The sequence below is a fragment of the Cottoperca gobio genome, chromosome 11 (genome assembly GCF_900634415.1).
Source record: "Cottoperca gobio chromosome 11, fCotGob3.1, whole genome shotgun sequence".
Lineage (NCBI taxonomy): Eukaryota > Metazoa > Chordata > Actinopteri > Perciformes > Bovichtidae > Cottoperca > Cottoperca gobio.
The window spans coordinates 17,131,762-17,146,840 of record NC_041365.1 but is presented as its reverse complement, the minus strand read 5'-3'; the positions used below and the strand labels follow the sequence as shown (position 1 = coordinate 17,146,840).

At 42.8% G+C, this 15,079-nt stretch overlaps 1 protein-coding gene across 1 annotated transcript in view; it reads right to left on the bottom strand.

The window, feature by feature from the left end:
• Window positions 1-5,268: 5,268 nt before the first annotated feature.
• myo1g (myosin IG) overlaps window positions 5,269-15,079 on the bottom strand; it is a 51,820-nt gene continuing 42,009 nt past the window's right edge. Inside the window, 1 exon segment of the mRNA XM_029443073.1 lies at window positions 5,269-5,966. Coding sequence (XP_029298933.1) covers window positions 5,804-5,966 — 163 coding nt within the window. The 3' untranslated portion in view covers window positions 5,269-5,803.

Sequence of the window (15,079 nt, the reverse complement as noted above, 5' to 3'; positions counted from 1 at the left end):
CATTTAAATAAACAAATCTCGCTCATTTGCTTGAGCACAAGTTCCCTCTGCAGCTGTGGAGAGCATTCAGACTTCTGACTCCACAGAAGATGTGAGCTTTCTGACCAAATCAAACTTCTTAAATTAGATTCACAATTATCTTTGATTTGCCACTAAACACAATTTGCTGTCAAAATAAGACACGAGAGCCAAAGGGGCAGACGACGGTTATTCCTGCTGGATGAAAACCAAAACCTCTGGACAATGAATCTGCCCAGCTGCTGACTTAGGCCCCCTAGTTACTAGAACCTGAAGGCAAAGAGCATTGTGGGTCCCAGCCATAATTCCTGATCCTGACGTAAACTTTATCAGTGGCAACCTGCCACATGAGACACAGAAACTCCGGGGATGATGCCCCGGATGATGAGTTAGTAACATACATTTACATAAATGCATACAGATAGAGAGGGAGAAGAAGAGAGGGAGGGGAGGAGAGAGGAAGAGAAGGAAGAGAGCAGGGAGGTGTCCCCCGGCAGTCTAAGCCTATAGCAGCATAACTAGGGGCTGATCCAGGGCAAACCTGAGCCAGCCCTAACTATAAGCTTTATCAAAAAGGAAAGTCTTTAGCCTGCTCTTAAATGTGGAGAGGGTGTCTGCCTCCCGAATACCAACTGGAAGCTGGTTCCACTGGAGAGGAGCTTGATAGCTGAAGGCTCTGGCTCCCTTTGTGCTCTTAGAGACTCTAGGAACCACAAGTAACCCTGCAGTCTGGGAGCGCAATGCTCTAGTTGGTTTATAAGGTACTATGAGATATTTAAGATATGCTGGAGCCTGACCATTAATTACTTTGTAAGTCAGGAGAAGGATTTTGAATTCTATTCTGTATTTTACCGGGAGCCAGTGCAGAGCAGCTAATACAGGAGTAATATGATCCCGTTTCCTTGTTCTTGTCAATACACATGCCGCTGCATTTTGGATCAACTGAAGAGTCTTGAGCGACTTTTTGGCACAACCTGATAACAATGAGTTGCAGTAATCCAGCCTTGAAGTAACAAATGCATGGACTAGTTTTTCTGCATCATTTTGAGACAGGATGTGTCTTATTTTTGCAATGTTACGTAGATGTTCTGTTAATGTAAAGGTTTCTCAGGCGACAAAACACTGCACTTCCTCTTCTCAACAATGTTATTTTTATGAAATTGGCTCGGCCACGGCCAGTTCAAAGCAGAAAAGGGAAGCTGTGTTTGAATTTGCATCAATTTACCGAAAGGATTCAGGTGTTTCTTTGTTGTGATCTATCTATCTATATATCTATCTATATATCTTTTTCTCTATCTCTCTATCTCGCTCTATCTCTCTATATCTCTCTCTCTCTCTCTCTCTGCAGTGCATGCTGGGAGTTTGTGTGTGAGTGAGACGCTGAGTATGGGTTTTCGTTTTCAATCTTTTTGATATTTTTGGTTTTGTAATGGGATTTAATTAGCAATTTATTGGTGATAGTTTGATTTAGTTTTACTTTTGGTGAGTTTGTGTGTGGTGGTTGAAGTGTTTGTGGAGTTTTCCCTTGCCGGTGTCTCGCCTGTCGGCGTCTGACGTCATAGTAAATGGGGAATTCACCAAGCTGACGAGGCATGAGCTGTGGGGGAAAGGTCGGACATGGCAATATAAAATCACTGGCGCAGATGAACAGCGCCGTTGTCATTTTCCTGGACCAGCTGGAGAAGGTGAACCGCGTCATCGAGACAGGTATCGTGGTGAATGATTTGTTTGTGCAGGTGTTGCCACTGGTAAAAGTGAAAAAACAAAAAAACGTTGAAGATGTCTATCTTGATTAATTAATTAGTTTTTATTTTTGCTTTTAACATCTCACTAGCTATGGATACTTTTAGAGTGGGTGTTTTAAATGTGAATGAGCCAAAGATTTGAAAAAAAGAGCGGATAAAATGAAACACATTGATGTAGCGACAGTTCTAATGAGATAGACTGAAGGAGAGAGTGGGAAGGGGAAGTAATTTTAAGCCTCAACACCTCTCTTAATGGAGGAGTGGGTTTCCTCTTCTCCAAGTCTTTTACTCCAGTCTCACTGGAGGTCGAGCATTTTATCGAGGGGAGGTTGCTTTTAGTCTAACCCTAACCCTAACCCTAACCCTAACCCTAACCCAAGGTTTGACCTTTTTACAGCTGTTTTTATAAATGTATACGCTCCAACAATCGGTGCAGAGAGCAAGCTGTTTTTACAAAAAGTTAATGATGTTTTAAATGGCTGTGCTTTGGAGGATTATTTATTCTTTGGAGGGGATTTTAACTGCACAGAAAATGCATCTTTAGATCGCAATCACGCGTCCCAGAATGCTCTGAGGCAGCTGATCCAATCCCATGGCCTGGTGGATGTATGGAGAAGAATGCACGCAGATGATCGACAGTATACATGTACACCAAGATGATAGGATTTCCTTAGCCAGATTGGATCGTATTTATTGTTTTAAACATCATTTTAATATTTTTAAACTGTGCAGCATCATTCCGGCTGGTTTTACAGATCATGCTTTGCTTTAATGAAATGTTTTTATGAGAAACATAAAGCCAAAAAGTGCATATTGGCATTTTAACTCAGTTTTAACTTTTGAAAAATAATTTAGACAGGTCCTTATGTATTTCTGGAGTGTTTTTAGACAGAGGAAGTGTGATTTTAGCAGTCTTAGGCAGTGGTGGGACCATGGTAAGACTGAAATAAAAATGCTCTGTCAACAGCACACCCTCAATGTCACACAAGGCATCACCAGATCTATGAAAGACCTGGAGGGTGATATAGTGGAACTATAAAGAATTAGTGAGTCCACAGGAGATCGAGGATATATTGAAATCCTCAAAATTAAGAAAATGGCTCTAGCCGACCTGCTCGACGTTAAAGGGTGCACTGGTCCGGTCCCGGTTTCAAAACGCCACCGAGATGGATGCTCCCTCTAGATTCTAAAAAATTTAAGTTGAGTGGGCTGCCTCCGTTTTATCAGGGTGTTTTTAAGTGTTGGGCCCTTTTTAAACATAAAAGGAGCCCACATTCTGACTCTCTGTACTGGTTGTTGAAGGAGGTTGAAGGTTGTTGAATCTAGATATAGATAGATAGATAGATAGATAGATAGATAGATAGATAGATAGATAGATAGATAGATAGATAGATAGATAGATAGATAGATAGATAGATATGAAAACACATATTTGTATACATGCAGGCACAAAACCAGACCACAGCACACAAAGGCAGAGATGAATTTGCACAGATCACACTATAATAACATGATGCACATTTGTTTTTGCAGTTACATTTATTTTAAGGTGCAGAGTGTTGATTGAGGAGGTGCAGGACTGTTCTTGTGTTAAACTGACGCTCATAGGTGTGAATGTACATAAACACAGCACAGTGTCTCAGAGGTAAAATAAAAACCAAATCACATTAGAAAGATCCAAAATAGTACATTCTGTTTCCACGTTATGGAAATCACACGCATCAAAAATAAACACACTCTCACAGAGGTTTGGGGAATCGCAGTGTCAGAGAGCCAAGTCTCACTAAGTCGCACTAACAGGTCACTGGAGAGAGATGATGAAAACTGGCAGCGGACGACAGAATTAAGCTTTCAGACTGAACTGTTCAATGAGATACAAAGAGTTTCAGTCCAAACTGAAATATCCTCCATTTAAAAAAAAACATGTTGCTGGCAGTTAAGTAACTACACGTGAAGCTTCACCGATATAACAGTGGATGTTATCATCTGTTATCACCCATTTCAAACATTAAAGTGTGTTTACAGGTCTTGGGGAGCACTACTGCATATATGAACAAAGTTGTACGAAGCCTTTTGTGGCTCCAGAAGTAGCTGTGAAGTGGGATAAATGACCTCAAGTGATGTCACTTCAGTCAGCGTAGGTTGAAGACTACAAGTTTTTAAAATTCAACCTCTGGCCAGCTCCTCGTCTCTGCTCGGGGCTTCATTAGCTGCTACTTGTTGGTGGCGGCGCTAGATTGGCATTGTGGGTAATGTAGGCGCCCGAAATGACAAGGAATGAGAGTGTGTGGAATAATGCTGCATAAATATGGTGTCGGAATAATTTGGAAACATTAGTTCCCGACGATTAATTGCTTGCCTCGTAGGGTGCCACTCACCTCCCTCACCTGCTAGCCACGCCTCCTCTGCAGCTCACCTGACTCTCCCTGCTGCAAGCAATTAAGACTAGTTAGTATTTAAGCCTCCTCTGGCCTCCACTTCACTGTCAGATTGTACTCTGCATCATGCAAGTCTTTCAAATCAAATTCAAATCAAATTTATTTGTATAGCCCAATATCACATATTATACAGACTGTACAGGTTACGACACCCTCTGTCCTTAGACCCTAACATCGCACAAGGAAAAACTTCCTAAAAGAAACCCCATAATTAAAGGGGAAAAATGGAAGAAACCTCAGGGAGAGCAACTGAGGAGGGGCAACCCAGGACGGACAGACGTGCAATATATGTCGTATGTATAGGATAAACAACATAGTAGAAGTAGAAAGTAGTCTTTCCAGCGCTCTTCCCTAAACAGAACTCTCGTTGCCCACACTGCCTGCCCCTGACCTGCCTGCTTTTCCTGTTTCCCGACCCTCTGCCTGGCCCCGACTTACCCCTTGCCTGCTACCTATTGGTTTGTCCTTGTGGATTATTATCATCCCACTCTGTTTACTCGGCTATAACCTGCTCCTGACTACTAATAAAAGTCATTACCAATTATCCTTGGTTTCCTGTGTGCTGCAATTGGGTCCACCATCGACTTGTTGTGACATCTCCAAGCTAGCTGTCAGATATCAAACCAGCTAACACTAGCTCAGTCTCTAACAACAATTTGCACATTTTATACCGGGACGCATTTGTATCTGTGTTTATACTCAAGCACAGAAGGTCTGTGAAAACTGGTATAAATATAATCTTTCAATGTCAACTGAAATATTATCCACCTCCATTGTACTGAGACCTACACGATATCTCAAAATGTGGACAAATGACAAGTGAGAAAACATCGGCTTCTCTTTTTTGTAATTTGGGTAACACTTTAAAACACTTTGTGACATTTTGTTTGACTGCATTGAACATCTTTCCACATTAGAGGCTCCTGACCCCTTTCATCCATATTTTCTTGTCTTTAAACCCAAAAGCACTTTTGAGAAATGTTTTAATCACTGTATAATGTAGACTTGTCTACAACATGTTGTCTGTTCATGTGGCAAAGGGAGAAATTAACACACAGAGAGCTCGCTTAAGTAAATCTTGAATAATTTATTTTCTTTCTTTTCATTACTTCTGACATGGAATAATTGTCAGTCTACCTTTTTTAAGGCAACAGCGTGAGACAAGGCACAAACATAGTTCTCATTTAATTTAAATTCAACTCAAATATACAAAAATATATCTGGAATGTTTTCTTGTGATTGTTTTGTTTTGTATCGTGATGTATAATTTGTCATCCAAAAAGTGCATTTATTTTGGTTCCATCTTCAAATATCTTGTAACATTAAAAGCAAAGACAGTTTAATACATGTGGCATGTGAGTTTCTACAACAACATGATAATCTCCTAATTTCTCTATTCAATACTTCCATAATTATCTGCTGCACATTGTCCTCCTGCAGCTCAGGATTAAGAAAGCAGACTTTTCTCTTCACACTTCAAAACTTGTGAAAAGTATTTAAACACTCTTAACGGTTGTTTTTCAAGGTGAAATTGAGGGACCAGTTCCCCAAACAGAGCATCTAGTTCCTGAGGTCAAACTGTGGGTTGGGTTGGACGGACAGTTAGTCAGCGGGGACGAGCAGGATGAAACCATCTCTGCTCTTCTTGAAATCCTCGATGGCCTGACCCTGTTTGGTTTCTACGGTGACGCTCTTTGGTTTCCCTCGCATGTGAAGCTGCACGGCTGAGCGGCAAACCTTCACGGGAAAGTGGACTTTTCTTATACTGAAAGAGAAAAAGACAAACACACAGGAATTAGGAACATACATATTATTCATCTTGTTAAGTATCTCAGGTTCAAAACATACTAGTCTGTTAACCCTGACAGGTGTGTTCGAATGCCTTGAACCATATGTAACCCTAAAACAGCTCCTCAGGGCAATGTCAATGGTCCATTAAAACTGTTTGTTATTGATCACTTCACACATTTTGTCTGACCACAGTCACATCCAGAGTGCAGGTGCTTCTGCTGACAGCTGAGACAAGGAAGCGTGGCACTGCTTGCTCAACAGGCCGGTTCCTGTACAGTCAGCTAAAGATGATCCGCTGTGAAGTCGCTGCTTCCTCTCGGGCCTCTGGGATCCTGCGACCTCGGCCCGGCCACGACGACCCCTCACACACAAGCTGGCTCTGCAGTATGCATACAAAGAGCCTTACACTGGATCCACCCTACGTCACAGTCGGACACTATGAGTGCATGGTTGATATTCCCAATTCCCTGGTGACTGTATTCAGATTGTTGTTTGTCTATCCTTGGACGCACTTTGTTTGAACCCAACTTGAAGGCTTTTAAAAAGCAGATGCAGAACAATATTTGCCAACCAGCTATTTGTGGACGCCTTTGAATGTTGATAATGTGACAGAGAAGCAGAGCTGGCTCATGCATGTAGGCCACCTTGGCAACTGTGTGCCTCCTTTGGCAAGAACAACCTAATATACGGTTTCAAACTGCTGTCCTCTTCTCCGCAGACTGACGGTCCTCTTCAAAAACACTGGCTGCAAATCAGTCCCACTTTTGAAAAGTTAATTTATGCAGATTACATAATGTATTAGCTGTTATGTAAAAGAGTTGGCAATCTGGTTTAATACAGTAGACACACACACACCAGGTGAGAGCGTCAGATTGACTCAAATCTGAGAATAGAGACAATCACACTCTAAACATGTATGATGTAAACACTGATTACTGCTCAGTAATAAACTGCATATGTGAAGTACTGTAGTGTATACACCATCATATTATTAAGATGCACAGTCACTTACACAAAATACTGTTTGGTTTAGATGAGGGGCTGCCCCTGTTAGAGCGTGCAGGAAGCATGATTACACCCCGGTTTGTAATTTGTTCATAAACAACCGAGTCTCTTGTCGTTCCTCGAATTTGTCTGATGATTTCGGCGTCGGCCCTTAAAGACAGACGTTCCTGAATCTCGACGTCGCTCCAGTTAGACATTTTTGTTGGTGTCTTCGTGTAAATTACCTTTTTTCTTCACCCTCGGATGTTTGTTTTCTCGCCTTGATAGAAAATTCATCAACTCGCTCGCCGTGAATTCTCTGCCATGAGAAGATATATTCACACAAGGTCTCTACACAGCCTTCGTACTGGGGAGCTTGCAGGGTAAAGTCCGTTTGATGTCCGGTCCGATGATATTTGCGTTCTCACATACAGCTCCTCCTGGCAATGTGTACATCACTTCAGGGTTGGAGTGTGAAAGTGGCAACATTTTCAAATGATCATAGGATTCATTCAACTGGTTTTTTTCACAAGCTGTTAAAAGACAAGTTTAGCTTAGCACAAACACCAGTGACAGGGGATTGGGTTACGCTAGCCTAGCGCTTTCAAAGGTCCCTTTCAAAAGGAACCAGTAGAGATAGAAAACGAGATGCATGCTAACAGTCTTTTTATTAAGCCAGGCTGAACACCTTGTGCAGCTTTTCTTGAACTGAAAGCAAAGAGATAAAAATAATGTTTTTCTCATCTAACTCTTGGTAAGACAGTAAATAAGCACATGTCCCAGACCTGGGCCAGCTCTCACTAGAGGTTTAACAAGGTTGTTATTTGCAAAGAACCTCCCTTAAATGCATATGCAATGAGGAGAGACACCTTGCAGACACTTGCACATATTACACTGCAAACTGTGACTCAAGCCTCATGCGTCTGCTTGACAAATACGGTCAGACATGTGTTTGGGGCAGTATGCATCACATTTGGTGCAAAAGCATGAGTAAAGTCTTTCTCTTTCCCACTTCCTACTGGGCATTCGGTATCTACATATGACACATGACGGAGCATGAAAGCAGATAATTGGTACATTCAGAGAGAGGAAGAGAGACAATTCTTATTAAATTACATTTAAAAATAACCAAACATGTATTTAGACCGCCTAACCCAAACCTGCAACCTGATACTTTGTCAGGACCCGGGTTGTTTGGGTCAAGACACGGGAGGTCTGAGAGATAAAAGATAAACACAGTTTGTGTAGGAACCTCATGTATTTCAAGCTTAAAATTCAAAATGACTCTCTTTAGGCTGCCACATTATTTGCTTTCTTGGGGCTAAAAGGAATTGACCACGTTTCCAAATGCGTGTCACTGTCCATCATAAGTCACTCCAACAGGTGTGGCCTTGCTCTCTTTTTCCCACTTGGCCCCTCGTCATCCTCAAACACCGCCTGGCTGAACCCCCTAAACCAGCTGTCCTGTCCTACTGCAGCAAGGCCGACACAGAAACCCACTGACCTCCGCAGGGTTTGAATTTTGTGTTTGATACTGATCTCATCATACCGGCTACCACTAGTGAAACACGACACCAGCTGTGTGTCGAGGAAGGCCCCTGGCTGCGCCTGACGACTGTGGACGATCGGTTGTGAAGACCTGTTGGAATGTGCAGCTTTCTGCAGCTGAAGACAGCAGGCTGAGACTGTCCACGGCAATTGAGTACTGTCACAAGTGAGTGCTTCTGTTCCAACACAATGTACCGAAAACACACCAGAGCAGTGGCCAAGTGCGGGGAGCTGTCAAGCAATGTCTGTGCAAAGCTGCGCCGTGCACTCCGAGGTTAGCCAGCTGCGGTCGCTTTGATTCTGCGGCGAAATGCGGCCAAACAAAAGTTGAGAAAAGTTCAACTTTTATTGGTGAATTTCAGCCAGAGAATACCTGCAGCCAATAAGGTCCTGTGACTCCTGTGACATGTAGACAAACTGTATGTTACAAAGAATCTCTTCCCGCCTGAAATGCATGAGCACGCCTCCGGGCCGCAGACAAAGGCAATCATTGTGGCGAGCTTCACTTCGCGTTGTTTTCGGCGTCATTGTATAAAATGGAAGTTATGTTTAATCACTGCAGAGATTATGCTTAACATAAAACAATCAAACGTTTTTTTTCTGTGATGCTTTGAAGTCTGTCGTCATTGAAAACAGCAACAGCATTTGTCATTTCTTCAAATCTCTCTGACAAGATGATGGAGCGAAAAGAAAGGTGGATACACGACATTGTTACCGCTAACTTTACTTCAAAAAGAAATTTCCTCTGCTGTCAGGATCTGAACTTGACACTGTCTGCTTTGCTTTAAAGCTAATTGTCAGTATTTAAAGTTTCTTTTACTTTCAGTTTACACGTTTGGTTGCTGTGAACAGTGACGAAGCATTTTCTCAGGCTACCACAGTCACCATTGTTAGAAACTATAAGCCTTGTTCTCAACTATCACGAGACGTGCAAATGAAAAACTGTTCGTCGAGCTTTCTTCACTCTGCAGAAGCATGTGTTGATGTAAGATCAAATGCATGCATGCGTTCCTATGGTCACACTATGTGTTAAATAGAAACACATGCAAGAAATACTTTTACACTGTAACCCTCCCGCTCCCTCCTTCCACTGATTTCACTTGTCTGTGCAATGCCCTTGTATTGTCATATTGTCTATGTTTGTCAGTCAGGGTACATTTATAATAAAATCTAAATGGAAAAAAGGAGAAAAGAACCTCTGCAAAAGCATGTGGAGTGTAACTCAATACTTACACTCTTTTGCTGTCTCAACACGACTCAGGAAAGCACTGTACTGTTGTGTACTAAAATGTTTTGATTCCTCACTAAAAAAGTAATCTGAAGAAAGAATCCTGAAACTAAATCCGCCTGCCAGCACCTATAAAAGTTTACACGTTATATTGAGAATGTAAAAACGTGGTTGTTGTATGGTGGCTTTTGTGCCAGACTATGTCTTGGCTGGGAGCTGTAACTTCCTGGAGATTTCGCTGGTTGTCTGTCAGAGCCAAGAAATGTTTCTGCACATAACCCCTATTCAACAGCCGGTGTATCGTCAGCTTTATTCTACAGTTTTTGTACGGACTAAGCAAAAGAGATATAACATGTTAATTAGTGAGCTGTGGAGGGGCTGCCAGGTTATCTGTTCCCCCTGTTTCCAGTCTTTATGCTAAGCTAAGCTCACCGGCCTTATGTTCATACATTTATTGAAAGACCACAAGAGGAAACTGTCTCATGCTCACCTGTAGCTCTCCCTTCATCCCACCCATCCTCTCCACCCCGACTATACACCAACTCGCAACACAAGCCTGCAATTTCCTCTGCGCTATCTTAATTAGCACTTCCCCAGCTGCCTGGCAACCATCTCTGGGGCAACAGCAGCATCTGCGGCCCCGGCAGCAGGGGCAGCGTGGGCCGAGGCCACTCAAGTTCTCGGCGGTGAGGTGGCGGGGAGCAGACCATCACAGTGTTCATCATCCTTTCAAATTACCATCACAGTCATCAGAAACAGTGGGCCTATCTCAACCAGCTGCACCCTGCGTCTTGAGTCTCCTCAGGGTGCATTATGGGGGGAAATGAGTCATACTGTAACAACAGCAGAGCTTATGCATGAAGAGTTTTCAGAAACGGTTCAAATATGCTTTAAGATGGGGTCACAAATGTGTCATCAAGTGCGATGTACTTTCATAGAACTAACTTTTTCCTCAGAGACCACCAACACGTTTCTGAGATAAGAGCAAATTAGTTTAGCAGCGAGGGAGCTCGCAGAGGGAGAGCCGAGCGTCTCATCAAATTGATTATCAATAAGTGAAGATGATTGATCACTATCAGAGGTTTTTATGCAGCAGGAGCTTTGGACATGTTAGTGATTGTTTCTGAACTCATCATTTGAAATCAGCTGAGTGACAACACCAGAAGACGTGTGCCTCTTAAGATCAAATGATTATTTTACTAATGAATCGCTATGTAGTGTTCGACAGTACAGTGAGACTATTGTGAAGAATGAACATGTTGCAGAGGAACCCATTTGTTGCACTCTGCGGTGGATTTAAAGGCAGCACGTGTGCGCCGTTTGAATCCACAAAGAGGCCTTTTGATGCTGGTGCAGTTTTGAGGTCAGCAGCCGACTGAGTGCGCCCAGGAGGCTTTGAGATGCTCGAACAGAAAGTCCCCGAGATTTAACAACCGAGCCACCCGTCAGGACGTCTTCATAAAATCTGCTCCTCCACAGCCGAGTGTCTTTGATGTTAATGTGCGGGAATGAGCTCATGGGGAAAATATGATGTAAAGTATTCACTGTCTCCGAGTTACACCACCCATCCCATCATACTGTTAAATCCTTCCTCTACATCATATCACCATTTATGTCTGCCGGGACCTTCTTGTGAAATCCATTTCATGAGCATCAACATAATGAATCAGTGCACACGGGTCTGTTTAGCTCAGCGATGAAGGGCTGGTTAACCAGAAGGTACTGGGTATCATGTTCACTGGCATGTTATAATTTCATTTTGTTTATCATTTGATGATTTTCTGTCTGACTTCAAATTGCAGCACAGTATTTTCAAGCTTTTCATTCATCTCTCAACAGGACAGTGTGAGCAGGAGAATTAGACTCTTATTGATTTAAAATGCACATGCCTTGAATTATAAATACTCTTATTTGCTATGTACTGTAGGATTTTCAGTTAATTCCATGACGGCATTCTTAACCCCTATTAGGACGGGATTTTCCTCTCTATAACCTGCGCTGATCAGTGATTTTAATCCCGTCCAGAGAGCATATGTCTGGGATTTAACAACCCCCATCCAAGTAACAGTTACAGCCCTACATACTTCCTGTTTCTTTAGCTAACTCACTGGTCCTGCTGTTATTTAGGAGCCAGACTTAGCTTTGTCCATTTTGTGCTAATGTAGAAACATGACGGAGCAACATGGCGGATTATGTAGATATGAAGAGCTCATTCTAAGGTAACGAAAACACAACCATTCTTAGTTTCAGGTGATTATACACAAAGGAAAACATAGTTATGAATATTATATTCCATTTCTGCAAATAAATCCTCCTAAATCTTACAAACCTTTTACTAGTGTCTTTTTAACTGCCTGTGTTGAGGATGAAATCACAGTTTAACAATCACCAGAAGATAATATTAGATACTAAGTCACATGGTCACATGGTTTTCCCGCACAGCTGTGGTTAGTTGCCAGCGGCTAAAATGCCATTCGAATGACGACCTTTATTAATTTACTACCAACTTCCCTCTAATATTAATCACATCTGAATGGGCTTTTGTACATTACTTATACTTTAAATAGCATATCTACAGGCAGCGGTGATGCAGTACTTTGTGTTGGTATATGAAGACAGAACAATAAAAGTTATTTGGATTGTCTAGTGTTAGATATCTGACATGGACATATTTGAATAGACATTATATGGGTCATGTGAAAACATTTCTAAAGAAGAGTTATAGGTTGTAGTGACAGCATTATCTTGATCTGATATGTGCAAATATTGATTATTTATTATTCAGAATGCTGTGGTTAAAAATAAAGTCATGTTCATTACATTGAGATAAATGGTCTTTTAGTTGAGCTTATTCTTTATTTAGAAAAGTACATAACTTCTCAACTATGTCAGTACTGACTATGTGACCTTATAATTTAATATTACTCATGTATGCATGAAAATTGTAAAATGTATTTTCTTAATACGAGCATTTGGTCACAAGATGAAAGAGCCAGAAACACACTGAAACTAAATCTGGTGCCAGCTCTACTTATAGATGCTGAACTCTAATATGCTTATATGTCATGGAAATGTATGTACTAGGAAAAAAACATATTTGAATTATTCACACACGTGCAGTAATCAACAGATTCAGGCTGGACTTTGAGGCTAAATCACTGAACCACATGACCTGCGAACTGAGAAGGAAATAGGTCAGTGTTAGCATAGTATATGTGAGTTACTCAGTGAACTACTCAGATCCTTAAGTTAAAGAGATCCCTCTCTTCTTCTCCCTCTTTATCTGTATGCATTTATGTAAATGTATGTTACTAACTCATCATCCGGGGCATCATCCCCGGAGTGTCTGTGTCTCATGTGGCACGTTGCCACTGATAAAGTTTACGTCACGATCAGGAATCGTGGCTGCGCCTGCTGCCCTGGTCCTGCTGGACACCGGGAAGCCTTTTTGACATTTTCCTGGATTCATCCAAACTTTCTGTCAAATGTTGTATTTGTACTATGTTGTTTATTCTGTACACACGACATCTATTGCACGTCTGTCCGTCCTGGGAGAGGGATCCCTCCTCAGTTGCTCTCCCTGAGGTTTCTTCCATTTTTCCCCCTTTAATTATGGGGTTTCTTTTAGGAAGTTTTTCCTTGTGCGATGCGAGGGTCTAAGGACAGAGGGTCTAAGGACAGAGGGTCTAAGGACAGAGGGTCTAAGGACAGAGGATGTCGTATCCTGTACAGTCTGTAAAGCACACTGAGACAAATGTATAATTTGTGATATTGGGCTATACAAATAGTGAGAGTGAGAGGAGGAGAGAGAGTGAGAGTCAGTGAGGGAGTGAGGGAGTGAGAGAGTGAGAGTGAGAAAGAGAGAGTGAGAAAGAGTCAGTGAGAGAGTGAGAGAGAGTGAGAGTCAGTGAGGGAGTGAGAGAGTCAGTGAGTGAGTGAGAGAGAGTGAGAGTCAGTGAGGGAGTGAGAGAGAGAGTGAGAGTGAGAGAGAGAGTGAGAGTCAGTGAGGGAGTGAGGGAGTGAGAGAGTGAGAGTGAGAAAGAGAGAGTGAGAAAGAGTCAGTGAGAGAGTGAGAGAGAGTGAGAGTCAGTGAGGGAGTGAGAGAGTCAGTGAGTGAGTGAGAGAGAGTGAGAGTCAGTGAGGGAGTGAGAGAGTCAGTGAGTGAGAGAGAGTGAGAGTCAGTGAGAGAGAGTGAGAGTGAGAGAGAGAGAGTGAGAAAGAGTCAGTGAGAGAGTGAGAGAGAGTGAGAGTCAGTGAGGGAGTGAGAGAGTCAGTGAGTGAGAGAGAGTGAGAGTCAGTGAGAGAGAGTGAGAGAGATTCAGTGAGGGAGTGAGAGAGAGAGTGAGAGTCAGTGAGGGAGTGAGAGAGTCAGTGAGTGAGAGAGAGTGAGAGTCAGTGAGAGAGAGTGAGAGAGTCAGTGAGAGTCAGTGAGAGAGAGTGAGAGTCAGTGAGAGAGAGTGAGAGAGATTCAGTGAGGGAGTGAGAGAGAGTGAGAGAGTGAGTGAGAGAGTCAGTGAGGGAGTGAGAGAGTGAGAGTGAGAGAGAGAGAGTGAGAGTCAGTGAGGGAGTGAGAGTGAGAGAGAGAGTGAGAAAGAGTCAGTGAGAGAGTGAGAGAGAGTGAGAGTCAGTGAGGGAGTGAGAGAGTCAGTGAGTGAGAGGGAGTGAGAGTCAGTGAGAGAGAGTGAGAGAGATTCAGTGAGGGAGTGATAGAGAGTGAGAGAGTGAGTGAGAGAGTCAGTGAGGGAGTGAGAGAGAGAGTGAGAGAGTCAGTGAGGGAGTGAGAGAGTGAGAGAGTGTGAGAGAGTCAGTGAGGGAGTGAGAGAGTGAGAGAGTGAGAGAGAGAGTGAGAGAGTCAGTGAGGGAGTGAGAGAGTGAGAGAGTGAGTGAGAGAGAGTCAGTGAGGGAGTGAGAGAGTGAGTGAGAGAGAGAGAGAGTGAGAGAGAGTCAGTGAGGGAGTGAGAGAGTGAGAGAGTGAGTGAGAGAGTGAGAGAGAGAGTGAGAGTGAGAGAGAGTGAGAGTCAGTGAGGGAGTGAGAGAGTGAGAGTGAGAGAGTCAGTGAGAGAGTGAGAGAGAGTGAGAGTGAGGGAGTGAGAGAGTCAGTGAGTGAGAGAGAGTGAGAGTCAGTGAGAGAGAGTGAGAGAGATTCAGTGAGGGAGTGAGAGAGAGTGAGAGAGTGAGTGAGAGAGTCAGTGAGGGAGTGAGAGAGTGAGAGAGAGAGTGAGAGAGTCAGTGAGGGAGTGAGAGAGTGAGAGAGTGAGTGAGAGAGTGAGTGAGAGAGAGAGTCAGTGAGGGAGTGAGAGAGTGAGTGAGAGAGAGAGAGAGTGAGA